A 27,916-nucleotide genomic window follows, 5' to 3' on the forward strand; every position below is an offset into this window, starting at 1 on the left:
TCGGTTTCTTAATTATTAAAACAAATAAGGGTACATAGATAGATTATTTTTATTCTCACTTGTGTCAAGCATAAAGTTATCTCGTCCACCCTTTATTTCGATAGTAATACCCACTTAATACCCACGCGGTCACCCCATCAACCTCATTACTCGATCACTTAACATCTACATACACCATTACTTTATTCACTTAGAGATGACTTTGAGGCGGGGCGGGCTCTGCAGACTCGTATCCGCCTACAATTATCTTCCTCATCTCCTTCATCCACGATAGGAACGATACCCAACACTCCCAATTCCCTTCTCGAGAGGTACAAAATAAATGTCATCCCCTTCATCACCCCCCCGGTGGATCCACACCCGGCCACCTCAAACCCATCCTTAGGCTCAACTCTTTTTTTTGTAAGAGTTTTGAATTTTAAAAACTTTGTTTAGAGTCGTTGGCAATTGTTTGTCTGATTAGAGTAATTGAATAAATAAATAAAACATTGTAATATGTAAGTTAGTAGTAATATGTAATATTCATAATCAATTAGATGAAGATTAACGACACAGGTAGGTCCAATCTAAAATCGAGCCTTGCCCCGTCACCTGCAATGAATTCATTTTTTAACCCCATCACCCACCAAAATTTCTTCAACCCCGTCCACTTGGGACCGATGCAAGAGGGGATCTCTCAAAAAACCGCCCCACTGACAATCTGACATCCCTCTATTCGATGAATAATCCACTTTTCCTCTCAACTAACTTTCAAATATATTGACATAAGTTATTACGAAGTATAAAAATTGATTGTTTTATTGCCCTGTAGACACCTACATTTGTCCCCATTCCCGAAAGGGAAGGTTCGATGATGAAAACATAAATCTCCACTTGACAACGCATCTCCTATAAAATAAACGAATCTCAATTCCCCTTTTCATTTCACCCGAAACCTGCTATTTATGGAAACCTGCTAAAAATAGTAACTGCCGTAAAGGGTAGCTTCTAAAAGTGGCAAGTCATAAAAGATAGAAACCTGTCAGAATTAGGTGTTGCACTCCAACATAAATCCTAAATGAGATAGAAAACTGCGAGAATCCTATTCCTAATATGATTCGGAAATAAGAGTTACGTATTAATTAAAATCCTAACGAGCCTAGAGTTCGTAACGGGCCCAGACGCATTCCGTCATGAAATTGATACGCAATGAAAGACTCGATTAAATCTCAAACACTCCGGATTCTAGGAATCCGAATCTGACAAAGAAACGGCCCAAACAGCAATTTCAACGCCCAACCCTGGGCGCTGAAATTGCCTGGATCCTATTTTCAATGCCCAGAGCTGGGCGCCGAAATCTTTGACGCCCAGGCCTGGGCGCTGAAAATACCTGGGTACGTGTTTTTTCCTAATTCTTTGTGGATTAGAACTCTGCAATTCTATCTTTCCACGAACTCTTCCCTATAAATATAGCCCCAAATTCGACGTGAAGACACAACACACAATTCATATTATGAGTATTGACTCCAACCCTTAGCCTAAGCCTCACGCTGCGAAATTGTTCACGCGTTCTGTCGTAATCGATCCATAAATCGAACAGAACGTATCCTGTCCCATAATTTGAGATTCGTTAAATAAAAAGGAGAAATAGCAAAGTCAAAGTGGTTAGTTTTCTTAGAACCGTGACGCACCTCTCAAGGGTGCGTCGTAATGTGTCCCTTTTCGATGATTTAATTGATTTCCTCGCCCTTTTTATTAACTGTTAAACTAACTAAATCTGATTGTTCTATCACGCCTATCAAATATAATATTTTTGGGAAATTGGATTATCATGCTAGGTCCCTTAATGCTATTTAAATCAGATAATCGCGAGCGATCTAGTATTATATGTTGCATATTGCTAAAATCAACTCAGATTAGTTTAATAGTTAACGCATGTCCCTTCAATTATTTATGCTGAGCTAGTAAGGATATCCTGCCTCTGGAGTTATCGACGAGCGAAGTACTCCTCTCGGTAGTTACAGTCCCCCGAACCCTCAATCTCTACCTTGCGGGTGTATGTTGAGAGATCCCCACACCAGGGATCACAAGGGAACCTACGACCGTCGTGGTCAAACATAATTGCACTCCCTTTATGTCACGATAACCGGGTTTTGTCAGTTTTTCTCATTGTTGTTAAAAACCGAATGGCGACTCCTATATTACTAGTCAATTGGGTGTAAACTCACAGGAAATCCAATTACACTTGATTGAATAAAAAGAATCGTCACACCCACGACGGACGAGGTCACGCATTAGCCTCGTGCTTTTTCGACCCCCTCACAGTGGCGACTCCACTGGGGATGGTGAAGGAAATACTCGTGCTTGTAGGCAATCAAAATAGCCGAAGGGTGAAACGATCCTACCCCGCGTTTATTTCCCCATCAAGTTGGGACGACCTAAAAATCAGCATATTAATGTGAACGGGCAGAACCGCATAACGAATCTCGGCTCCCTCGGGAGTTGGGACTAAGGATACCTTTTTTCGCCAATAGGGGGGTGCATACGCCGCGCATGTTGCCCACTCGGTACTTGTGCAGGTAGTACACCTATCCCGAACCCAATCGCTCGCTCATTAGGTCCCTTCTCGCCTGCATGCCCCCTTGGCTTGCACTTGCGGGTTGGCCTCTTGAGCGAAATTCGTCTGTTGAAGACACTCTCGACCGGGGCATGTGTTGGATCTACGATAGAAGCGGTACCAAGCCAGGCGCAAATAACTACCCATAGAAGCCTATCATAAACTACATGACATGTTATTATCGCCTCATGATGAATGTTAGTTATGTGTAGCGAAATATGTGATTGTGTGTGACAAACTATCCTAGAAAACCAACGACTTTAAAAAATTGCCCAAACATTCATAGACTAATTTGCCAAAGAGTTATACCGAAATACGTGTTCCGCAAACCCGAACGATCGCCACAAAAATAAGCGACGCTCGGGATGGCCTATAACGAATCCCACAAACGCTGCACAACGCGTAAGGACGTTATTAGGCAAGCACGCTAAATCGAAGTCGCAAAAACAAAAGTATACGCAAACAGAAAACGAGAACCAGCCAGGGACGCATTTTCAACGCCCCTGGCTGGGCGCCGAAATTTCTCACGCCCCCTGCTGGGCGCTGAAGTTGCTGCCTGGCCTTTTGGTCAGGCACAGCAGCCTCGGTGCCCAAAAAAAAAACACGTAGCAAAAAAAAACTTTTCGTAAAAATTGCTACGAGGGCGTAAGAAAGGCACTCGATTCTAAGAGCGACTAAAAAATAAAAATAAATAACTCTTTGTGTCGTCGTTAGGCCTCCTACGACGACAATGCTCGGCACCAAAACCGAGCATGCTAATTAAACGACCTTGAATGTCACATGGGCGAAGTATTCAAAAAAATAAATGTTCGAATAAAGTCTTCAAGAAAAAAATAATGTTCGAATAAAAAAAATAAATCCGAGTCTAGACTAGGCTATGCCAAAGTACAATCCAAATCCTAAGTCGTAGTTGTCTTATCTGTAGAATCGGTCCTAATGCTTGGTGTCGTTCTGCAAGTTAAAAGGTTAAACCATATTGAGTCTCCCTTCCTAACATTTAAATCAATGAGCACCCATATGTAATTGTCATCCCTTGCTAAGAATCTACGGTCTCAATACTCTCTCCCACCAATAAAAATAATATATTATAGTATTTGCAAAATGGAAACAGCCACATTCTGGAAATCATTCCCCCATAGTCGCACAACCCCCAAAGTGAACCTAAGGTATCAATACCATTGGCAAAAATTAATGGCCTTAAGGCTTATGATCACATTGGGTCACGACTATCATAGTCCTCTCGAACCACTCGCTCCTTTAAATACTCCTAAGTACGGACTAAAAGATTTTCCATAAATGCAACACGACAAACCATGAAAATACCCAAATCGGCATGCCATAAGGCTACCACTGGGGTAAAGCAATACACACTAAGAGAGAAGCCGCACTAAGGATTCTAGCCTTGCAAAAATAAAAATTCGATCTCCCCAATTAACTACCTTGCCAACATTAAGCGAAATGGCGCATGACAAATGAACACCCAAGGGTTAAAATCTAAAGTGTCAACCAACGAAAGTTATGGTCCAATTAGCCTAAGTCTGAGAGTCGCTTGGTCAAGTATTATAGGCTTATGCCACGTCATTATTTTGAGTATAGGCCACCTCCTTATATTCCTACACGGGTTATAATCAGAAAGATTAATGAAAGTTTGAGTCTAAATCACAATTTCCAATTAAATCCCAGAAACTGGAGTCTGAAAAGAAACAAAAAAAATTATTTTCGATGTAATTCTTCCGTTAAATTTCAATAAGGTAAAAACAACATTTTAAATCTACGCTATTTGCACATTTCAAGAAACGACTAAATACGCTTGCAAAGTAAGACAAAATTAAGGGTCCACCCTAGGCCTACTAAAATTAAAGGTCCACTATGGGCCTACCAAACGAGGCTCACTCAGTCTCGCCTCTTGACTCAGAGACCACAACCATCTACCTTTTAGCCCAAACAAAAAATTGATTGAAGGATTTATGTTGGGGAGAAATCCCAAGCAAAAAGAAAAACAGAGAAAGAGAAAAGGGAGAGCGAAAAGAGCCATGAAATACTTAGCCCGTACCTCCCAAAGTGCGAAATCTACCCAAGTAAACGAATGAAAAGAATTAAGTCAACCAATTCAAATCATAAAATTCTACGATGTCTACCCTTTCCAATCCTTATGCTCTTAGACGCCTTCGCTCTGGGGTCCCTGTTCAGCTCATTTAACCCATCCATGTTCTCATTGCCATAACCCAACAAACCATTACCTCAACTCTTGTTTTTGAACTTGTTATTAACCGCAAACCACGCACGGCCATTGACACGTGCGTCATGCCCATCATTTCCAAAGTCCAAACCTGCTCTTACACCACCATTAGCATAATGACCATATAACTTGTTTGGATACGTCCTGTTGATATACCCTTGAGCCGTCCCTATGCTACTCATTGGCCTTGATTGATGTAAACTCGTGACACTAGCCTGAGGCCGTAAAATATGAATCCTAGCAGACGTAATCCTTATGCTTGACCAATACCTATAAAAATTATCCTATCTCATTCAACCCATCCTTCAAACCGTCTTAAGTCACGAATAAAAAAGGAAAACAAATGAAAAGTACAAAAAGGTAATAAATAATAAAAAAAGGAACTTTGCAAAGCGCCTCTAAAGTTAGTCTAAAAAGAAAAAAAACATTTAGCGCACCAAAAAAAGATCCGCCCAGAAATAATTTTCAGCGCCCACAGCTGGGCGCCGAAATGTTTAGCGCCCCAGCCTGGGCGCTGATTCTCTCTGCTCGCCAAATTTTGTCCAGAAGTGCTCGTCATTTTATCCGCACATACACGGAAAAATAACGAACACTTGGGGGGTACAGCATGTATTCAGATATACGTACCACCAAAAAAATACATGTACTCAAAAAAATATAAAACAAATTTTTGGCTTACGGCAAAACAGCAGTTTAAAATAATAATAAACTTCACTTATCTACCGTTTCGAATAATATGTTTCCACCTCAGAACATACTTATCGAATTCGGCATTCTAAGAAACCATTTTCTAGACTAAGAACTACGCAAGACCTGATTCCAAATTAAATCTATTTAAGGCGGATACATAGGCAATCCATGATTCGGTCCAACCAATTTGCAAAAATATTAGAGCCTATAGAATAACAAGAATAAGAAATAGAGTCCCTTATTGAAATTTAATTACTTGCAATCCAAGTCGAAAGAAAAATTTAAATCAAAGGAAGAATCCAAGTCATCAAAATGCCAAAATTAATGAGCACACATCGAAAAATAATGAGGGCACGTACCCTTGCCAGAAGAGCACTCACACTCCTAGGCACTTAGCCAAGACTCAAAAGATCGCTTTGCCTCAATTTAATGGGGGCTAGCGCAAGCGTCCATGACCTCTAAAGTATTCGACTTAACCCTCCCTTAAAGCGAACTAACTCACTTAAAGACTTTCTTTCACCACTAGACATAGTCGTTCGCTTAAAGACCTTCTTTCACCCCTAGACACAGTCATAATCGCCAACAAGTAGTAAAGGCAGTAAGCTTGCAATAAAGAGAATTGTTCTACGGCATTGCCCCATCGTTCCTTCGAACTCAGGGCACCCGTTCATGGTAATTCAAATGCTTGCTAATCCCCTTTGAAAAAAAAAGAAACAGACATTGTGAATAGGACTTGGCACTTAACCAAGGCTCACCCTACTCAGACATATGACACGGACATCTAAAATCGAAATTTAAAAAGCATCGTTAATGGGAAGACATAATAGCAACTGGGGGCTAAAAGATTGAAATGAAAGAGATAGGGAAAGAACTAAGTATACCTAGACCTTTTGTGCAGACATACACCAAGTAAATCTAAGTCCATTTGAAAACGGTTTATATTCCCGCAATTCTGGAAAAGATGGCCCTAAAAGCCTAAAAGCATATGCCAAACGGGCACAAGTATATCCTGACGCCTGCACCCTGGCTTCCAGCAAATTCTTAGACAGCATTCCAAAATCGTAACAGTATTATGATTCACTCATGTAATCCTGTACGAACCCTTCTATAAGTCAACCTACTTAGGACACCTCGGATTGTACACAGTAGGACTCGGATTTTAAATAATTTTCAAATGATTTTTAAAGACTTCTTCGAACATAATAAAGTGTCGTTGGTTTAAGCTTAGTATGCGTCTATCTCAACGTTGCAAGTGAGTCAAAAAGATTTTTAAACATGATTATAGGTAAAGAAAGGCACCTAGCTTTTGGTCAAGGCACACTTCAACATGTGACTGCCTTGACCATGGCAATGTCGCACAATACGACATTCACAAGAAAAGTAGCAAATTACTACCCGAACGTACCTCGCACTTTACGAGTCTGGTTCAAACTATTCCATGTCACCATGAATGCATAAAGACGTATGCAAAGCATTATAGCACCAAGCCAATCCCGTAGCTACAATTGGGGGCTTGAGAAAAACACTCTAAAAATGCTCGAAATAACGATTTTATCGCAAATTCTCGACGCTAATGCTATACATACATCATAGGGGCACAATCCTAAGCTTTAATCGCGTAAAACGAACCTTAGAATGGCTACAACCCCTCCCAAATTCTAAGCGCTACTTAGAATATATAAAGTCACCCCACTAACAAGGGTAACTGAAAATCGCGAGTCACCAAAACTCCGATCAAACCACTGCACATAACGCTCGCCCTATAAAGCGCCCGTTACACAGTCTACATTGTTCCAAAGCAAAAGCGAAAGAAAAAATACTGTCAAAGTTCTTCCCAAAAATCATTTTCAACGCCCAGAGCTGGGCGCCGATATCTTTAACGCCCCAGCCTGGGCGCTGAATCTTTCTGCTAGCCATGTTTTGCCCAGATATAAAAATAAGAAAGAAACACCTATGAATCCTCGCATCGAACGAAGTAATAAGCCGTGCAAACCCACGCAGAAGGTGCCACACTTATTCAAGCACCTGAACAAGGCATGATGAAATACTCCAATGCAAAAAATAATAATATCCCAACACCTGGAGGAATGTTCTAAGACACGCCGTTAGGCCACACAAGCCTACGTCGCACCATAAAGTTTAACCATCCCACAGTACAAGTCTAAAAAAGAGAGTAAGGCATACTGCACTAATGCGGGCACGACCAAAGAGTATGTGTAAAAGAGGCAAAGATTACTCATCACCCAAATTCAAAATGCAAGCCACACGACTTCTACATTAAGGATTAAAGGTAGCAAAATATTACCTACCACGAAAGGGATAGCTCGCACCTACACGAGCAGAACCCCAAGGCATCTTTCTCGAAAGAACCTACAAAAATCGTACGCCAAAAGGAAGCATCCCAACATGCATACTTGGGGGCTCCAAGCTACGAAACGACCATAGCAAAATAAAAAAAAATCTCGAAGCAAATGTTTGAACAATCGAAAGGGCACGGTGTTTGAGCCCACTTCATGAATGGGCCTGAACCCTATCAAGCTTCTAAGCAAACTATTCAAAATCAGTCATTGCTCAAAAAAAATGATTCAAGCAAGCTGATTAATGGAACCGCACACAACGGCCATTCTATGAACGCTCGTTCGCACATACATATCATCATTCTAAGTATCGAACATTCACGAACGCGTTCAAAAGGAAAAATATACAACAACAAGAGCGGTCAAAGTCTTACGCCTCAAGGTATGTTCCTCGGGCCAAATAGACTCGCCCAACTATTGCAATAACTATACGCCTTAAGAGCAACAGTTCCTTAAAATAATCGCCCCAAAGCGACAAGCACCGTAGTCCACCAATCGGCTACGACTTCTCAAGAAAATCATCACGTTCTAAAAAAAAAGAAAAAAAAAAGAGAAGAAAATACATAGAAATTCCAAGTGAAATAAACGAATGAACAAGAGGCCAACTGTGTCATCAAAAGACTAGCCCAAACAACATTTTCAACGCCCCACCTGGGGCGTGAATTATTTCAACGCCCAGGCCTGGGCGCCGAAAATGAACCCAGGCTCAAAAAAGGCCCTAACTTCTATTGGGCCCTGCCGCATCCATTTGACTCGAAAATTGCCAATTTCCTTACTGAAAGTTGCACCTCACGACTTTGTCAAGAGTAGCACACCACTATGAAGATCGCTCGCACTTACGAGCACGATCCCAAACACAATCAAGGACATTACAAAATGCGTATCCCCAAAGAACCTGTTTGACAAGAACTGACCGCCAAGCACGAGTACTTGGTGGCTCGAAAGGAAAAAATATATCTCAAAAGAGATATGCAAAATTAAAACAATATTCCCAGACTACGCTATGCGAAGTCCGGTGTTTCGATAAATTCAAAAAAATAAAACCGGATTACGACCTCCAAGACAAAGGTCGCCGTTGATACTTGCACATAGTCCCCTAATCAAGGACCCAGGTAGTGGCAAAATTGAGCCAAAAAGACTAGCTCAAAACCATGAAAGATGATGACCACCAGATAATGGTCCGTCTAAGCACGTTGTCAACCCACATTCAGGTTGTAACTAAATCCGAGCATCCCTCGAAAGAAAACAAAATTCTTCAAAACACAAAAACAGGCTCGCCCACCTCCAGGGGCGGGGTCTGCGTCACTAGCCGCGCAGGTCCTCAGTTTTCAAAAATAAAGTCTTCAAATTCAAAATAGGCTCGCCATCTTCAGCCGGCAGGGTCTACGTCACAAACCATGTAGGTCCTTATTTTCAAAAAAGCAAAACGAATTTCAAAATAGATTCGTCCACTTCTATCGGACGGGGTGTCCACCCTTAGCGGACAGGTTCGCCATCTTTAGCCGGCGGGGTCTACGTCACAAACCGCGTAGGTCCTTATTTTCAAAATTCAAAAACAGATTCGTCCACTTCTATCGGACGGGGTGTCCACCCTTAGCGGACAGGCTCGCCATCTTTAGCCGGCGGGGTCTGCATCACTAACCGTGCAGGTCCTTAGTCGCTGCAGCGATAACTTTTTCTGGTTTTCCCTTTTCCAAAAATTAAAAGGATTGGTTTTCCGTTTTTTCCAAAAAAAAAGCGATGTGCTGGATTTTCCTTCGTTTTACGTCCCATAAAAACAAGGGGGTTTTCTCGTTTAGCTAGCCCTGAAAATAAGAATCTTTAAAAACACTTTTACCTCGTGATTGGGCTTGGCCAGGCCCAATTACACTTTATAGCTTTGATTTCGAAAACATCTGTAGCTACTCCCAATGACAAAGTGAGGGAGTTTCTACGCACCTTTAGATCCTTCCAATGACAAAGTGAGGAAGTTTCTATACCATCAGTTGACAAATCCCAATGACACGTGAGGGATATATCGACACTTCAAGTGATGACCCTTAAGTCAAATGTTATCACTCGGGGGCTCGTAAGACCCTCGCAAAACAGGTCACATACACCATGGCTTGTGTGACGCACTCCGTCTAATACTTTGACCATCGTCTCATCCCGAGACTCAATCAAAGTGGGGGCTAACTGTAGACACCTACATTTGTCCCCATTCCCGAAAGGGAAGGTTCGATGATGAAAACATAAATCTCCACTTGACAACGCATCTCCTATAAAATAAACGAATCTCAATTCCCCTTTTCATTTCACCCGAAACCTGCTATTTATGGAAACCTGCTAAAAATAGTAACTGCCGTAAAGGGTAGCTTCTAAAAGTGGCAAGTCATAAAAAATAGAAACCTGTCAGAATTAGGTGTTGCACTCCAACATAAATCCTAAATGAGATAGAAAACTGCGAGAATCCTATTCCTAATATGATTCGGAAATAAGAGTTACGTATTAATTAAAATCCTAACGAGCCTAGAGTTCGTAACGGGCCCAGACGCATTCCGTCATGAAATTGATACGCAATGAAAGACTCGATTAAATCTCAAACACTCCGGATTCTAGGAATCTGAATCTGACAAAGAAACGGCCCAAACAGCAATTTCAACGCCGAGCCCTGGGCGCTGAAATTGCCTGGATCCTATTTTCAACGCCCAGAGCTGGGCGCCGAAATCTTTGACGCCCAGGCCTGAGCGCTGAAAATACCTGGGTACGTGTTTTTTCCTAATTCTTTGTGGATTAGAACTCTGCAATTCTATCTTTCCACGAACTCTTCCCTATAAATACAGCCCCAAATTCGACGTGAAGACACAACACATAATTCATATTATGAGTATTGACTCCAACCCTTAGCCTAAGCCTCACGCTGCGAAATTGTTCACGCGTTCTGTCGCAATCGATCCATAAATCGAACAGAACGTATCCTGTCCCATAATTTAAGATTCGTTAAATAAAAAGGAGAAATAGCAAAGTCAAAGTGGTTAGTTTTCTAAGAACCGTGACGCACCTCTCAAGGGTGCGTCGTAATGTCTCCCTTTTCGATGATTTAATTGCTTTCCTCACCCTTTTTATTAACTGTTAAACTAACTAAATCTGATTGTTCTATCACGCCTAACAAATATAATATTTTTAGGAAATTGGATTATCATGCTAGGTCCCTTAATGCTATTTAAATCAGATAATCGCGATCGATCTAGTATTATATGTTGCATATTGCTAAAATCAACTCAGATTAGTTTAATAGTTAACGCATGTCCCTTCAATTATTTATGCTGAGCTAGTAAGGATATCCTGCCTCTGGAGTTATCGACGAGCGAAGTACTCCTCTCGGTAGTTACAGTCCCCCGAACCCTCAATCTCTACCTTGCGGGTGTATGTTGAGAGATCCCCACACCAGGGATCACAAGGGAACCTACGGCCGTCGTGGTCAAACATAATTGCACTCCCTTTATGTCACGATAACCGGGTTTTGTCAGTTTTTCTCATTGTTGTTAAAAACTGAATGGCGACTCCTATATTACTAGTCAATTGGGTGTAAACTCACTTGAAATCCAATTACACTTGATTGAATAAAAAGAATCATCACACCCACGAGGGACGAGGTCACGCATTAGCCTCGTGCTTTTTCGACCCCCTCACATGCCCCATTCGGTATCTTGTCTATTATAAAAAGAGAAACAAATAAAGGTACATAAACAAAGTTATTTTCATCCCCATCCATCACATGTGGCAATCATAGTGTCATTCTCATCCACCCTTTACTTCGATAATCATACCTACTTAATCATTTTATATTTAATATCATTATCCGAGCACTTAACAACTACTCCATGATATGCGTGTTTTAGATGATGTTTTTACCCCTGTCCCTTAGTACTTTTACGCGTTAAATGAGCTCTTAGGAGCCGTTTTTAGTACTAATCTGTGTATTTGAGTGTGCCTTGAGTTTCAGGACTACTTAGTGAGAAATTGGTCTTTTTAGACCTGTTTGATGATGATTTAGGCCACTACACGATCCTGAGGGGATTCGGGACGACTATTGTCGACTTACGGGAGCCTTAGATGTTCATGATTGAGCCCCGGAAGTTAGACTCGGTGTTGCGGACGAAGGGCGGTTCACTTAGCTCTCTGCCCGGTTGATTGCCCCTCGCCCACCGGGCAAGCAAGCAGAAAAGAGCAGCAGGCAACAGGCGCCCGGCGGGCGGTGCTTCGTCCGGTGCCCACCGGGCACCCATTAAAAGCAGCAGCAGCAAAAATGTCATCTCGCCCGACGGGCGAGTGACGCCCGACCGGGCTCGTGCAGATGGATTCCAGAAGTCTCCCTCCGCCCGGCGGGCAGACCTGCGCCCGTCGGGCGGATTTCGAGCTGACCGCCCGTCAGGCGGAAGGTCGCCCGACAGGGCGACGACAACCTGGGCGGGTTCTGCGCGTTTTATTTTCCGGTTTTATTTTGTTATTTTGGGAAAACTATAAATACTAGGCCCTATTATTTTAGTTGACACCTTTATTTCTAGGATTGAACCTTAGTATTATTTCCCTTAGCCTAGTTTTCTCTCTAATTTATGCAAAAACACTTAGTTTAATTCTCAATAAAAATTCAAGCTTTCACTTTCCTTTGTTCTTCAAATAGGTATTTTTTCTTATTTTGATTAATTGTATTGCTTTAATAATGCTTTCAATTATGATTATCACTTTGTTTATTGTCAACATGCTTGAGTAGTCTAATTTCTAGGGTTGGAGATCCATGAATAATATGAAGGGATATTGAATGATGGTGATTGTTGGCATTGTAATTAATTCCTATTGATTGATTTATTTCACTATACAATTAGATTTGCGCAGTTTTAATTGTGGTAGTTATGCAATATCAAATTAAGATTCGAGAGATGCAATTTGATGTTTAGGCTTGTGTCAATAGGTGGAATTAGAGTTAATACGTAGCGAGAGCCCGTTAATTCTAAGTCTATGATTAGTATCGACTTGAGAGAGCATGCTAGCCTAATTAATTACTTTGTTGATTATCGTGATTGTTCATTCTCCTGGATTATTATTTGTTGGTGAACCTATGCCCTAGATTCCTTAATACATTGATTCATTCTTGTTTAATTATCGTTCGTAGTCTTAGCATACAAACCATCAACCAATTCCTGTTCCCAATAGTCTAGTTTAATTAATTGATAGTAGAAAGAACGCCTGTTTCCCTGTGGATTCGATCCTGACTTCCCTTGCTACCTAGCTAGTGGACTTAGGTTATTTTTTATTAGGTGATACGACTTAAGCCTGTCAAATTTTGGCGTCGTTGCCGGGGAAACGGTTTTATTTTCTATTGTTGATTGCTTATCCTTGATTATTGTTTGTTACTACTCAAGGAACTCACGCTCCTTGAGACCGGATCTCACATTGTTTTGTAGTCTTTGTCTATGCCCAGGACCGTAGGTACTAGTAATCTTACTCCATTCGATCCTGAGCCCGAAAGAACCTTTTGTAGACGAAGAACTTTCGTTGCACAGTGTGGGAATTACTCTGATTCTGATCATAATATTGGCGATCTTTTTCCTTCAGATATAGATTCAGTTTCAGAGATAGAGATGGGTGACGAAACTCCACTACCGCCACCTACCCCACGGCTTACAGACTATTCTAAGCCAAGTTTGTCCGTGCTACCAAAGGCAATCATGGCTTCTATTGCAGCTGAGACCTTCAAGATTGAGCCTGCATTGATTAACATGATTGAGAGACGCCAGTACGGTGGGGAACCAGGTGAAGATCCAAATCTTCACATACAGTCCTTCATCCAATATTATTCCACCATCAAGCAAAAGGGATTGACTCCGGAGCAGACTATTGAGATACTTTTCCCGTTCTCTCTGAGTGGGAAAGCTAAGTTATGGATTAATGGGTTGAATCGGGCAACTTGGAAAATCACTAATTGGGAGTCCTTGGCCCTTGCTTTTTATGTTAAATATTTTCCACCTGAGAAAATGGCTCGTCTGAGGGGTCAGATATTAGGTATCTCACAACAAGCAGATGAGAGTTTGTTCGAGGTCTAGGAGAGATTCAAGGGCTTGCAGAGAGAGTGCCCGCACCATGGTTTGGATGATTAGTTCTTAATTCAGCAGTTTTATAATGGTCTGGGTAATGAGTCTAGATGTCTGTTAGATTCAGTTGCCAGTGGGAGATTCATGCAACTTGAGGTGCCTAGAGCTATGGAGGTGATTGAGGAGATAGCCATTCACAATGCCTAGTATGGGAATCCTATAGGTCTATCTAATAGGGGTGGTAAGCATGATTTTAATTCTATTGAACAATTAACTGCCCAATTGACTGCTTTACACTATAAGTTTGATAATATGCAAGCAGCCAATGCTCAATCTGCCCAACCTGTTAGTGTAGCTGCTATGAGTGCCCAACCTGCTACTGTTTGTGAAAGTTGTGGAATGTCTGGTCATTATGCACAGGAATGTAGGAGCTCTGTTGAACAATGTAACGCATTTCAATCCTACAAACAAAACAGCCCATTCTCCAACTCTTACAATGAGGGCTACAAAAACAACCCTCTACTATCCTACAGGAGCAACAATATCCAGAACCCTCACCAAGTCCAACATCCACCACAACAACCATACCAACCCCCACATCAACAATCATACCAACCACGGAACAACTACAACCAACAGTCTAGTGGACCACCTGGGTTCCCTAGACAACACACATCACCTCCACCACCACCACCTCAAGCCACACAGCCTGACCCTATGCTAGTAGAGATGAGAAACATGATGCTACAAATGCAAAAATCTCTTAGTGAAAAGGATGCAAAGATCGATGCTCTTACTGCTCACAACAAGATCATTCATACGCAGTTGGCACAGATGGCTACTACTATTGCAGGGAGGCCACCAGACCAATTTCCTTCACAGCCCGAAAATAGGGAAACTGCAAATGCAATTACATTGAGGAGTGGTAGGGGTTATGATGGTCCTTCTATGCCAATTGAGGTTGATTCTGGGGTGTCTGCTAGTGGTCTGGTCAGTGAGGAAGTCCTAGAGATAGTCATGGATGGTAAGGAAGTTGAAAAGGTAGTCAATGAAAATGAGGCTACAACTGAGGTTAAGAAGGGGACAGATATTCAAGTACCACCTGTGAGGGGGTCGAAAAAGCACGAGGCTAATGCGTGACCTCGTCCCTCGTGGGTGTGACGATTCTTTTTATTCAATCAAGTGAAATTGGATTTCATGTGAGTTTACACCCAATTGACTAGTAATATAGGAGTCGCCATTCAGTTTTTAACAACAATGAGAAAAACTGACAAAACCCGGTTATCGTGACATAAAGGGAGTGCAATTATGTTTAACCACGACGGTCGTACGTTCCCTTGTGATCCCTGGTGTGGGGATCTCTCAAAATACACCCGCAAGGTAGAGATTGAGGGTTCGGGGGACTGTAACTACCGAGAGGAGTATTTCGCTCGTCGATAACTCCAGAGGCAGGATATCCTTACTAGCTCAGCATAAATAATTGAAGGGACATGCGTTATCTATTAAACTAATCTGAGTTGATTTTAGCAATATGCAACATATAATACTAGATCGATCGTGATTATCTGATTTAAATAGTATTAAGGGACCTAGCATGATAATCCAATTTCCCAAAAATATTATATTTGTTAGGCGTGATAGAACAATCAGATTTAGTTAGTTTAACAGTTCATAAAAAGGGCGAGGAAAGCAATTAAATCATCGAGAAGGCACATTACGACGCACCCTTGAGAGGTGCGTCACGGTTCTCAGAAAACTAACCACTTTGACTTTGCTATTTCTCCTTTTTATTTAACGAATCTCAATTATGGGACAGGATACGTTCTGTTCGATTTATGGATCGATTGCGACAGAACGCATGAACAATTTCGCAGCGTGAGGCTTAGGTTAAGGGTTGGAGTCAATACTCAGAATATGAATTGTGTGTTGTGTTTCACGTCGAATTTAGGGCTGTATTTATAGGGAAGAGTTCGTGGAAAGATAGAATTGCAGAGTTTTAATCCACAAAGAATTAGGAAAAAACACGTACCCGGGTATTTTCAGCGCCCAGGCCTGGGCGCCGAAGATTTCGGCGCCCAGAGCCAGGCGTTGAAAATAGGGTCTGGGCTGTTTTCTTAGTCAGATTCGGATTCCTGAAATCCGTAGAGTTTGAGACTTAATCGAGTCTTTTAGTGCGTATCAATTTCATGACGGAATGCGTCTGGGCCCGTTACGAACTCTAGGCTCGTTAGGATTTTAATTAATACGTAACTCTTATTTCCGAATCATATTAAGAATAGGATTCTCGCAGTTTTCTATCTCATTTAGGATTTATGTTGGTGTGCAACACCTAATTCTGACAGGTTTCTATCTTTTATGACTTGCCACTTTTAGAAGCTACCCTTTACGGCAGTTACTATTTTTAGCAGGTCTCCATAAATAGCAGTTTTCTATAAATATCAGGTTTCGGGTGAAATGAAAAGGGGAATTGAGATTCGTTATTTTATAGGAGATGCGTTGTCCAGTGGAGATTTACGCTTTCATCATCGAACCTTTCCCTTTCGGGAATGGGGACAAAAGTAGGTGTCTACACCACCCATTGTACTCCCCTTCCCAAACCGGCAACTCAAGGAATAAGCTAGACAAGCAGTTTGGCAGATTCTTGGAAGTGGTCAAAAATTTGCAGGTAACGGTTCCTTTTACTGAATTAATTTTACAGGTTCCTGCTTATGCTAAATTCATGAAAGATATTTTGACCAGGAAACGTGCTTTTTGTGAGGTAGAGACTGTAGCTTTCACTGAGGAATGTAGTGCCTATTTGCAAAATAAGTCTCCACCTAAACTTAAAGACCCCGGGAGTTTTTCCATCCCATGTAACATTGGCACTGTATTTATTGATAAAGCTTTATGTGATTTAGGTGCTAGTGTGTCTGTCATGCCTTTGTCTGTCTGTACTAAACTGAATATGGGTGAGCTTAAGGTTACTAATATCACTCTGCAAATGACCGACCGTTCTGTCAAATACCCCTTAGGTGTTTTAGAGGACGTCCCTGTTAGAGTAGGTAAATTATATATACCTTTAGGCTTTGTGGTACTAGACATGCAAGAGGATTCTCAAATTCCCATTATCTTAGGTAGACCCTTCCTTCACACGGCAGGGGCGGTCATTGATGTTAAAAGTGGGAAATTGACTTTGTCTGTTGGGGATGATAAGGTGACTTTTAATCTGAATAGTTCCTTAAAAAGTCCCATGCTAGAGGAAGAACAATGCTATCGAATTGATGTGGTTGATTTTATTACGCGTGATAACGTCTCCCAAGTTCTCGAAAGAGATCCCTTGGAGGCGGTGCTTTGTTGTGAGTCTTCTACAGGTGATAGCAGTTCTTGGAGTGCTGAAGTGGATGCTCTAGAGTTGGCTCTTGTTGGTGAAGGGTCCGAACCAGAGAGCACCAAATTGAAGAGGTTAGTTCGTTCGGTTTGTCCTGTTAAAGAGGTAAAGAAACCCGAACTTAAGCCTCTTCCTGCTAACCTTAAATATGCGTTTTTGGATGATGAACAACTTTGCCCTGTGATCGTCAGTACTGCACTTGATGCAGACCAGTTATCCCAACTTCTTATTGTGTTGAAAAAGCACAAAAGGGCCATTGGGTACAATATTGATGATTTAAAGGGGATTATCCCTGACTTTTGCATGCATAGGATACATCTAGATGAAAATCATAAACCATGCATTCAACCCCAGCGTCGTTTAAACCCTGTCATGCAAGATGTTGTAAAAGCTGAAGTTATGAAATTGCTTGATGCGGGTATTGTATATGTTGTGTCTGATTCTAAGTGGGTGAGTCCTGTTCAGGTAGTGCCTTAGAAAGGGGGGACAACTGTGGTGAGAAATGAAAAAATGAGTTGATACCAACTAGGGTAGTCACAGGTTGGCGCATGTGCATTGATTATAGGCGTCTGAATGTTGCTACTAAAAAGGACCACTTTCCCCTTCCCTTCATTGATCAAATGTTAGAAAGGCTAGCCTGTCACAAGTTTTTCTGTTATCTGGATGGTTATTCTGGTTTCTTTCAAATTCCCATACATCCAGACGACCAAGAAAAGACCACCTTCACCTGTCCCTATGGTACCTTTGCATATCGTAGGATGCCCTTTGGTCTGTGTAATGCACCCGCTACTTTCCAACGTTGCATGATGAGCATCTTTTCTGAGTTTATTGAGTCTATCATGGAAGTGTTTATGGATGATTTTAGTGTCTATGGTACTTCTTTTGATTCTTGCTTGTTAAATCTGACTAAAGTGCTGAAAAGATGTGAAGAGTGTAATTTAGTCCTAAACTGGGAAAAGTGTCATTTCATGGTTACTGAAGGGGTGGTCTTGGGACATTTAATATCTGATAAAGGCATTCAGGTGGATCGAGCTAAGGTCCAAGTGATTGAACAATTGCCCCCTCCAGTTAATGTGAAGGGTGTTAGAAGTTTTCTTGGTCATGCGGGGTTTTATCGCCGCTTAATCAAGGATTTTTCTAAAATTGTTAAACCACTTACCCAGCTCCTCCTCAAGGATGCCCCGTTTGTGTTTACTGATGCTTGTCTTGAGGCCTTTGACAGGATTAAACAGGCACTGATTTCGGCTCCCATCATTCGTTCTCCCGAATGGGATCTTCCGTTCGAGATAATGTGTGATGCAAGTGATTATGCAGTTGGGGCATTTTTGGGTCAGAGAAAGGAAAAGGTTTTGCATGCCATCTACTATGCAAGTAAGACCTTAGATGAAGCTCAAGTTAATTATACTACTACTGAGAAGGAGCTTCTAGCCATAGTCTATGCCTTGGACAAGTTCCGCACCTATCTGATTGGGTCCAAGGTGATAGTCTATACTGACCATGCGGCTCTTAAGTATTTACTCTCAAAGAAAGAAGCCAAGCCCAGGCTTATTCGATGGATACTACTGCTACAGGAGTTTGATCTGGAGATTCGCGATAAAAAAGGGGCTGAGAATGTTGTTGCAGATCACCTGTCTAGATTGAGATATGATGATGGTAAAGTGTCTACACCGATCAATGATTCATTTCCGGATGATCACTTACTTGCACTTGTCAGTCAGTCACCATGGTTCGCAGATTTTGCTAACTACATTGTAGGGGGTATTTGTGAGGGGGTCGAAAAAGCACGAGGCTAATGCATGACCTCGTCCCTCGTGGGCGTGACGTCGTCAGATCAAGTGTAGTTAGATTTCCTGTGAGTTTACACCAAATCGACTAGTACTATAGGAGTCGCCATTCAGTTTTTAACGACAATGAGAAAAACTGACAAAACCCGGTTATCGTGACATAACGGGAGTGCAAATATGTTCGACCACGACGGCTGATGAGTGACATTTATGTCACTCCTAGGGGTAGTTTTTAGGTATTTTTCTAGCTTATTTTATTATATTTTTATCTAATTAAGTCACTTTTAGCTTTAGTTTCTTTTATTTCATATTTTATAGCTTAATTTATGTAATTAGTTACTTTTCTTAGTTTTTAGGTCATAATTTCGTAATTTATTTGTTTTGATAATTTTGTAGTTTAAATTAGTTAGTTTTAATAATTTATGTCTATTTTTATTTCCTTTTAGTTACTCGTAGTTTTATTTATAATTTTCTTTTTATACTATATTATTTCGTTCTCTCCTCGTATTTGGATTTTATGTGTAGGCACATGATTTGGAGTTGAATTATTGATGGTCTATGTTCAAGCTATTTCCAATGTCAAAATCCCAAACTTAAAGCCCAATAACTCCACACTACCTCCCCTCCACCTTAGCCTACACCACCCTCTTCATTATCCTTCACCACACCCAACAACCTTTCACCTCAACTCCAAGCAGCAACTGGCGCAACACCAACAACAACATCAAACACCTGTTATCCCACTTTATTGGACTAACGACATAACTGCTTTGACGTCTGATATTGTCGTGCCATCCAGGTATCATCGTGTCGCAGGTGGCGTCGTGTCAAGTGAGCCTGTCGAGCGAAGCGACAGGCGACAAAGCCTGGGCGACGTAAGACCAGCGACAAGGCTCTGGCGACAAAGAGGAGATAGGTCAAGTTCCAAGCCCAGAAGCCCAACATGGGCCACGCCGTCATAAGATGGGAAGAGGTCCAAGCTTTGACCGAAGATTAGGGAGTTTGTTGAAGACGTGAGCAACGGCCAAGGAGGAATCCCTATCTTCCAGGGATCTTCCCAACCAATAGAACCGTTAGCATTTGGCATATAAAAGCATAAAGAACGGCGTGATGAAGGGACATTCACTCAAGCACTTAAACTCTTAAGCTATCAACTGTCTTTAGCGTTCATCATTGTACTTTAGATCTTCGATATCAATTCTCAGAAAAGAAGAGCATAAACAATCATATAGAATACTTAGTGGATTGATAGCCTCATAGCTATCCGCGGTTTTTTACCTTATTCCTGGGTTTTCCGCGTCAACACTTCTCGGTGTCGTGTCTCCTTTATTTGTGTTATTAATTCTTTGCTTAGTTAGTGTCGATCCTAGCCGAAAGTCGTCTCCATACGAATTTTGGCATAAACAGTTTGGCGCCGTCTGTGGGGACATTAACTAGGTTTTACACAAAAGCACCCCTTTCACCATGGCTACTGGAGAGATGACGATCGCAGAGATGAAAGCGGCTTACGAGAAAGCCCAAGCCGAGCTAGCCCAAGAGAGGGCATCCAATGAAACCCTCCAGAAAGAGCTCGAATCTGTGAAGAGCAACAAGCACCAGTCCCGCTACAAAGGTGGGAAGCCGAAAAAGCTAACGTTCGAGATGCCCGATGACTTTGAAGATGTGACCGACGATGAGGAGGAGACCCGTGAGGAAGAAGACAAAGAAGCTCCCGATCCAGTGACCCAACGCCTGAACAAGATGGATGCACGCATGACGAAACACTATTCCCGCCTGATGAAGTTAATGACCAGGTTCCCCGGGGCACCTACACCAGTGGAGACCGAGCCGACCGACGGATATGCAGCGTCGCCGTTCTGCGAAGCGATCGCTAGAGTGACAGTTCCGCACACACTCCGGCTCCCAATCTGGACCACCCTGTACGACGGGACGTCCGACCCCTATAGGCACGTCAACTTCTACAAGCAGCGCATGTGGCAGATCGGGATTTCGCACGACCTAGTGGAACCTGTTATGTGCAAATCTTTCGGCGGCACCCTTGATGGAGCAGCTTTGGAATGGCTCACGAACGTCCCCCCCAGATCCATCTCCTGTTTGTCCGATCTCATCAACGCCTTCTACCAACAATTCGCCAGCAGTCGCCAGTTAGAAAAGCAAACCAGTGATCTCTATCGGTTGGTTCAAGGGCCAACCGAGTCGGTACGCGATTATTTTAACCGTTTTAATTGTGAAAAAATTGGTATAAAAAATTGTGATGTCAGGACCGCTATTGAGGCATTCAAGAGAGGCCTCATCCCCAATTCGGAGATATACCGGGAAATAACCAAATACCCCTGTGCAACTTTCGAAGAGGTGCGATCAAGGGCCACCGCCCAGATGTGAATCGAAGACGACGAGGTTATCCGAACAGCATCTCAACGATCGATAGGGGGCAGCAGCGACAGAAGATCGTACACCCCGAGGAACAACAATTGGCGACACCAACCATATGTTCGGCAAAACCAGGTACAAAATGTCAATCAGTATTATGATACTAACAATGTTTACAGGAACGAGCGGGTCGAACACCCTAACATCTCCGACTACGGCTTCAACGTCGACATTGGAGGTGTGGTGAACGCCCTTCAAAATGTAGGTGGAACAGTCAGATGGCCCCGGAAGAACGACAGACCGGACTCCATGAAGGACATGAGCAAATGGTGCGACTTCCACCGCGACAACGGACACACAACCGAGGAATGCATATCCCTCAAAAAGGAAGTCGCATACCTCCTGAAACGGGGGCATCTAAAAGAACTGTTGAGCGACAAAGGAAAAGAAAAACAAATTTATCACAAACACCACACAACGCGCGACCCCAAAGGCCACGACTTTCACATCATCAAGCGAAAACACAAACACACAAAATATCCAAACACCTCGCCGCCGCCATCGACGACGAGTAAAAACATCCAAAATGCAACAACAAAAACTAAAATATCCATACCACTAACTATTACATAAAAACATCAACTAGCCATTACATATGTTCGTCTGGAAGAGGGGTCGAGACAACTTGATCCGATATCGGGGGCATGTCAACATTGACCGTCGCGTCTGCCAAGTCCACCTCGGGAGGGGCGACGACGGGAACATCTCCCTCGCCTTGCTCCATGGACGCTTCACCCTCTCGATCAACGGAAGAAACGTCTTCGGCCAGAGGGGCGACATCGGCATCAGCTCCGTTAGTACCAGCAGTGTCGGCTTCCATCGCCAACTCATCCGCGTCCACCACCGGCACCGACAACTCCTCAAGGGTACCACCATTAGCAAGGTAGTCATCCACCTCTTTTTGGCATGGCCAGAGGCTAACCTCCCCCTTCAAACACGAGAACATCATCTGCGCCCTCGTCCTCCACACAGCCAAAGCCTCGCAATCCTTAAACTCCTCCTGCAAAGCGTCGTATAAAATCCTTAACCCTTGCATTTCTTCCACGGTCGACGCCAACTCCCCCTTTACCCTTTCCAACTCCTTCGACGCGTCAGCAATCTGGTCGTCCTTGCCCTTTAATTGTTCGTCTTTCGACTTAACCGCCGCAGCAAGATCGACCAACTTCTTCTCAGAAGCCATCCACTTACCTTCCCAAGAAGTCGCCGCCTTCTTCGCCATAGCCACTTGGTTCTTCGAGGAGATAAGCTCGTCGCACAGCAAGGAGCACTGCCTACGCACGGCCAAAGCAGCCTGTGACGCCTGTAAAGAAAAACATGTCACGAAAGCGACACACGACGCGCTTACAAATACTATGAACTGAACAAAATAACATAAATACACTTACCCGCAGGCTTAGTTCAGCAGCGTCCGACGCGACAGAAAGAGGTACGACCTCATGATAACGCTGATACGTCGAGGGCAATATCAAACGGTCTGCATGCGGCCAAACAACGGCATCTTCACCGTCGCCCAAGAAGTTCGGGGGCAGAGTGACAACAGTATCCTCGACGGAACCTTTGTCAGCAGGACGCTTCTTGGCCGACGCAGCAGGGGGCCTAGTCGCAGCAACAGCAGTCGACGACACCTGAAACGGCCTCGGCGGCGACGACGACGATAGAGGATGAAAACCTTCACCCCCTATAACAACGGGCGTCTCAGGCGACGCACCTATCTTAGAATAACGAGGCACGAGAGGCATCGCCTGACCACCCTGCCCACCAGCATTACTGTTCGACCTCAACCGCTTCCTCGCTCGTTCCATCATCTCGCTCTGTGACATCCTCGACACTGGCTTAGACGACAGCGTATTCTCTTCAACAAACAAAGCGAGAAACCATCAAAAACACACCCCGCAGATAAACCAAGCATATAAGAAACCAAACCAAAAATACCTGATGTGTTAGCCATCTCAAACTCTTCCTCTGATGCAGACGACGAATTCGCAACGACTTCCTCGAGTAAGTCCAACCTCCGTCGACGACGAACTAAGCAAATCGTCTCGTCTTCAGCCTCCTCCTCGTCAACGTCACCAACTTGACTCCCCTTGTAATCCCCCGTATATTTATAAAGTTTATTAATATAGTTTTACGTATAATTAATTATATTTAAATTACATTGGTGAATTTTAGTTTTAATGTATATTTATTTATTCAAATGCATTTTAAATATTTTAAGAATTTATGAAATTAAAATAATTTTAGAATTTTACGTTGAAAAGAAATCGAATTGCGAAACCGATTGAATTTAGAAAACTATCCTTACCGATTTTAGATTGAAATCCTAAAACTAAATCCTAATTCTAAGCCCATTTGGTAAAGCCCAAAATATCAAACCCACAACTCTCCTCCACTCTCCTCTCTTTCAATTTCACGTGAAAAACAAAACACCCAAACCCTCCTTCTTTTTGCAACTTCACGTGAACAAGAACCACAAACCCCTTGCTTCAGCCACCAGCCCTCCTCCACCGTCGCACCACAGTACCTGGTTGCAGCTGTCAACCCGCCGTCGCTGCCCTGCCCAGCCGCCGGCCTTTCTTCGCTGCTCCCTTCTCCTTCGCGAGCACCATTGTTCCCTCTTCTCCCTCGTGCTTGTCTCACTCTCTCACGTCACTGCAGATGCATCGCCAGCCTCCGCGACCGCCGCACAACCACCGTGCGTCCATCTGACGCCGTCCGACGTACTCCTCCTCCTGGTCCCGCTGCCGCGCCGCCCTGCCGCCGGCCATCACTCCTTCTTTTCTTATTTTGGTTAATTCTGAAACCCTTAAACTAATTTATGTTTTAATCATGTTTTATTAATATAATTCATGTTTTCCTTGAATTAAATTATAGTTTGTATGAGTTAATTATGAATTCAGATTACATGTTTTGCATAATTAATAATTTAAATTTGAGATTATGTAATTGAAATGAAATTAGAATTTTAATTATTAAAGCATGGATTTTTAAGGTTTTTAGAGTTTTGAAACCATGGTAGGATGATTACAAGTTATTAAAGTTATTGTTTTTATGATTTCAAACATGTTAATTATGTTTTGGAGTAGTTTGAAATTAGTTATATTGCTGGAAATTTAAAGTATGATGCTTTGAAGAGTTTTCAACGAATCTCAATAATTAATATAACAATTACGATGCTAGGAAATCAAATATTCAAGTTTCGATATTGGGAAATGTTATAATTATGTTTAGGAAGGGTTTGAAGCTCCCTAATGTTGCTGAAAATTCAATATGAATTGATATGAGTCTATATTGGTTGTTGTTAGGTGGAGAATTCTCTTTAGGCGACTTTTAAAAGTGTTAAAGTGACGTATCAGTTTGTTTACACAAGGTACGTACATACCTGTGTGCTTGGAATGTGTGCTAATTGTTGAAACCATGTTGAATTATTGATGAACTTGGTTATGTTGATGTTGTTGATGAACTTAGTCAGGTTGAAATTGCATGTTTGATACTGTTGGATGAACATATTAAACCTTTATTGCATTTTGAGGATTATAACATGTTAGTATGAAAGATTGATGCAAACATGTTTGATTGGGAACACTAGATTATTTAGTATATAATTCAGATCAGTTAATTGTTGTTCCTTTTTTAGCTTTTCACTACTTTATGAGGGCGGAGGACCTTATTTAGTAAGTTGAAACCTTATACCCATATTCAGGGGTTGATCAGTATTAAAGAAAAGATTGGAGTTAATTGGAATGAGTCTTGTTTGATGCCTTTGTGGTCACTTACTCAATTCTAAGATAAAAACAGTTATAAATAAATGTGAGTTGCATGCCTTATGTGATTGTTGAGTCATAACAGGGTGTCAATTTGTAAATCATGTAAAGTGAAACTGAGTAGCAATAGCTTTAGACTGTGCACGTCTAAAGTGACGGACAAACAGGAGTTGGGGTTCATGGTGGTAGCCCATGGCCTTTCATTCGGACCGGATTGATCACCGCGTCCTATTTTCAGTCAAACGTTCCTCGATATCGCAGGTCACTGAGGTTACGGAGTCGCGCCCGTACCTCGCCTAGCTAGAAAACTCGGTCCATTGCCTATTTCAATTAAAATAATATTATTGTTATCAAAGTCTAGTCCAGTCTAGCTTAGCCTAGTCAAGTGTGGTATTCAAATTAATATGTGTCGTTTGCCTTTACTTATATTTCTTCAGCATCATGTTATGATTGTTCGTTTAATAGAATCATGTTAGGATTATTATTGATTTAGTATGTGGTACTCAGCTTTGCTGATTACGTGCTTTTGCTTGTGCATGTTGATCATGGCTATGCCTTATTGATCCTGTGATGACCCAATCTTTGGTGAGCAGTCTCTAAGGATCAATAAGCATTGTCCATCTACAGGTTTGAAGATGATGCATCATTGGGATCGGGATTAGAGAGCTTGTAGTTATATTTGTTTTATTAAGTGATTTGGGTTGTTAACTTATATTTGAAAGTTGTCGTACTATTCGTATTTCTTTATTTCCGTTAATTGGTTTTGGACTTAGTATGTAATCGATTATTTATGAACCTAAAAGTTAGTTTTATGTTTTCCGCTGCAAAATTCTGAATAAGCCGTACGTTTTCACACGGGCGATAATGCCTTGATAATTCTCTACGTTTTATATTAAAAGATTATTTTAGAAAAGAGAGAATTGTCGGGGTGTTACAAAGTGGTATCTAGAAGCTAAGGTTTTACTTTAATATTTTTTTTAGGCGCCTAACTATCTAGTTATTTAAAATAAATTTCTTAAAAATCGAGCTTCTACGCACTATATTGTTCAAAAATTGGTACTTTTTTTTGGGGGGCCGATTTCCTTTTATCTTGTTTGAAAGTATATAATATTTCTTATTTAAGTTCGGAATCAACTTATTTATTCGAAACTTTTTGTTTATGTGAATTAAGTACGTTTTCTTTATTTTCGAAATTAAATTAAATATATTCGAAAAAAATAAAAATAAAAAAATCTTATCCCTTAAGTATATTTATTCGTTTAATATTTATTCGTTTAATAAAAAAAAAAAAATCTTATTAATTATTCGTTTGAAAATAAAAATAATAATAAAATTTCTTTATTTTATTTATTCGTTTATTATTAATTCGTTTAATAAACTTTTTCTTACTAATCGTTCTTGTTTTATTCTTTAAATTCTTCAATGTTTGACCTATTATGATTTATTATGAGAGATGGGTAATATAGGAAAGGGCATATAGGATAGAATTATATGTGCATTAGTAGTTAATTGCTAGCATAAGAAGTTAATTGCTATGTGCATATGTTAAATGTTTAAGTGTTGCATGTAAATGTGCATAAAAATTGTTTGATTACACCAAACTTATTGTTTTATTGAATTCTGATTATGCTTTGGTTGGGAAATCGTTAGTAAGATCTTAAGTTGTTTGTTTCGTGAATAAAACGCTTCTTTCCAAGTACACCAACATAGGATCCTTTGAGAAGATCGACGAATACTGAGGATCTAGATTTCACTTCACAAATTTCCAAGGAAAGAACAGATAGACAAGATGCCTTAAACATTTGAAGTTGTAATAGTTAGTTTGTTCTTAAATGTTTTGGAGAATAAGTAGCAAAGCTACAACAGTTTAAAGTTAAAGCAATAAGAGTTTGAGTTATTCTTTATTCTTTTCAAGGATGTATTAAACCTTTATAGAATTAGCAATAAAAGTTAAAGTATTCGTTTTCAATGTGAGAATTCCATAATTCGCCAACAATAGTTTATGTTTATATCATAGAACTTTTATTTTATTTTGAGGACAAGTGTGTTGTTAATATTTAGGGATTGTTATACTCATTCTTTTGAGGAATAAAAGTTAGATCATTGATTATCCAAAGGACCAAGAGTTTATTTTGGGCACGCAAGGGAATGTTTTCTTCTTTTTCTACCTTATTATTTGTGATGATTGAATTTGATCCTTGTTTCTTAGTTGAATGTCCGGTATGTGAATATCATTCATAAATGATTGTTTATGTATGTGAATTCTGGATGCTGGTGTGATATTGCATTGCTAGGATAATGTTAAGTGAAGTTTCGAACGTAAAATAGAATATATTACTTACAGGTCGCGCTTTAGGATGGCCAACAATAATGACCTAGCTGCTGCTATTCGCCTCTTGGCGGAAAAACTAGCTCAGGAAAGAACTGAGCGCCTCGATTCTGCAGGGGACATGTTTGAAAGGTTTGCGAAAGTTAAGCCACCATACTTCAAGGGGCAAGCAGACCCGACCTTCCTAGAAAACTGGATTAGGGAGTTTGAAAAACTATTTTGGGCGGTAAATTGTCCTGAAAATATGAAAGTAGGCCAAGCTGTCCTTTACCTAAAAGATGAGGCCGATCTA

At 41.4% G+C, this 27,916-nt stretch overlaps 1 protein-coding gene and 1 non-coding gene across 2 annotated transcripts; both read right to left on the minus strand.

Annotated features, from left to right (window-relative positions):
* Positions 1 to 13,902: 13,902 nt before the first annotated feature.
* Positions 13,903 to 14,009, minus strand: LOC130462157 (small nucleolar RNA R71). Its single transcript, XR_008922295.1, has one exon. It is a non-coding gene; the product is annotated as a small nucleolar RNA R71 (small nucleolar RNA).
* A 7,904-nt stretch (positions 14,010 to 21,913) lies between these two features.
* Positions 21,914 to 23,612, minus strand: LOC110798263 (uncharacterized). The gene is made up of 3 exons (XM_056828455.1): positions 23,467 to 23,612; positions 22,920 to 23,386; positions 21,914 to 22,834 (listed from the first exon to the last, which is right to left on the minus strand). The coding sequence occupies exons 1-3, from the start codon at positions 23,480 to 23,482 to the stop codon at positions 22,124 to 22,126; spliced, it is 1,194 nt and encodes a 397-aa protein (XP_056684433.1). The 5' UTR covers positions 23,483 to 23,612; the 3' UTR covers positions 21,914 to 22,123.
* Positions 23,613 to 27,916: the final 4,304 nt, after the last annotated feature.

This window comes from Spinacia oleracea, chromosome 5 (assembly GCF_020520425.1).
Source record: "Spinacia oleracea cultivar Varoflay chromosome 5, BTI_SOV_V1, whole genome shotgun sequence".
Lineage (NCBI taxonomy): Eukaryota > Viridiplantae > Streptophyta > Magnoliopsida > Caryophyllales > Amaranthaceae > Spinacia > Spinacia oleracea.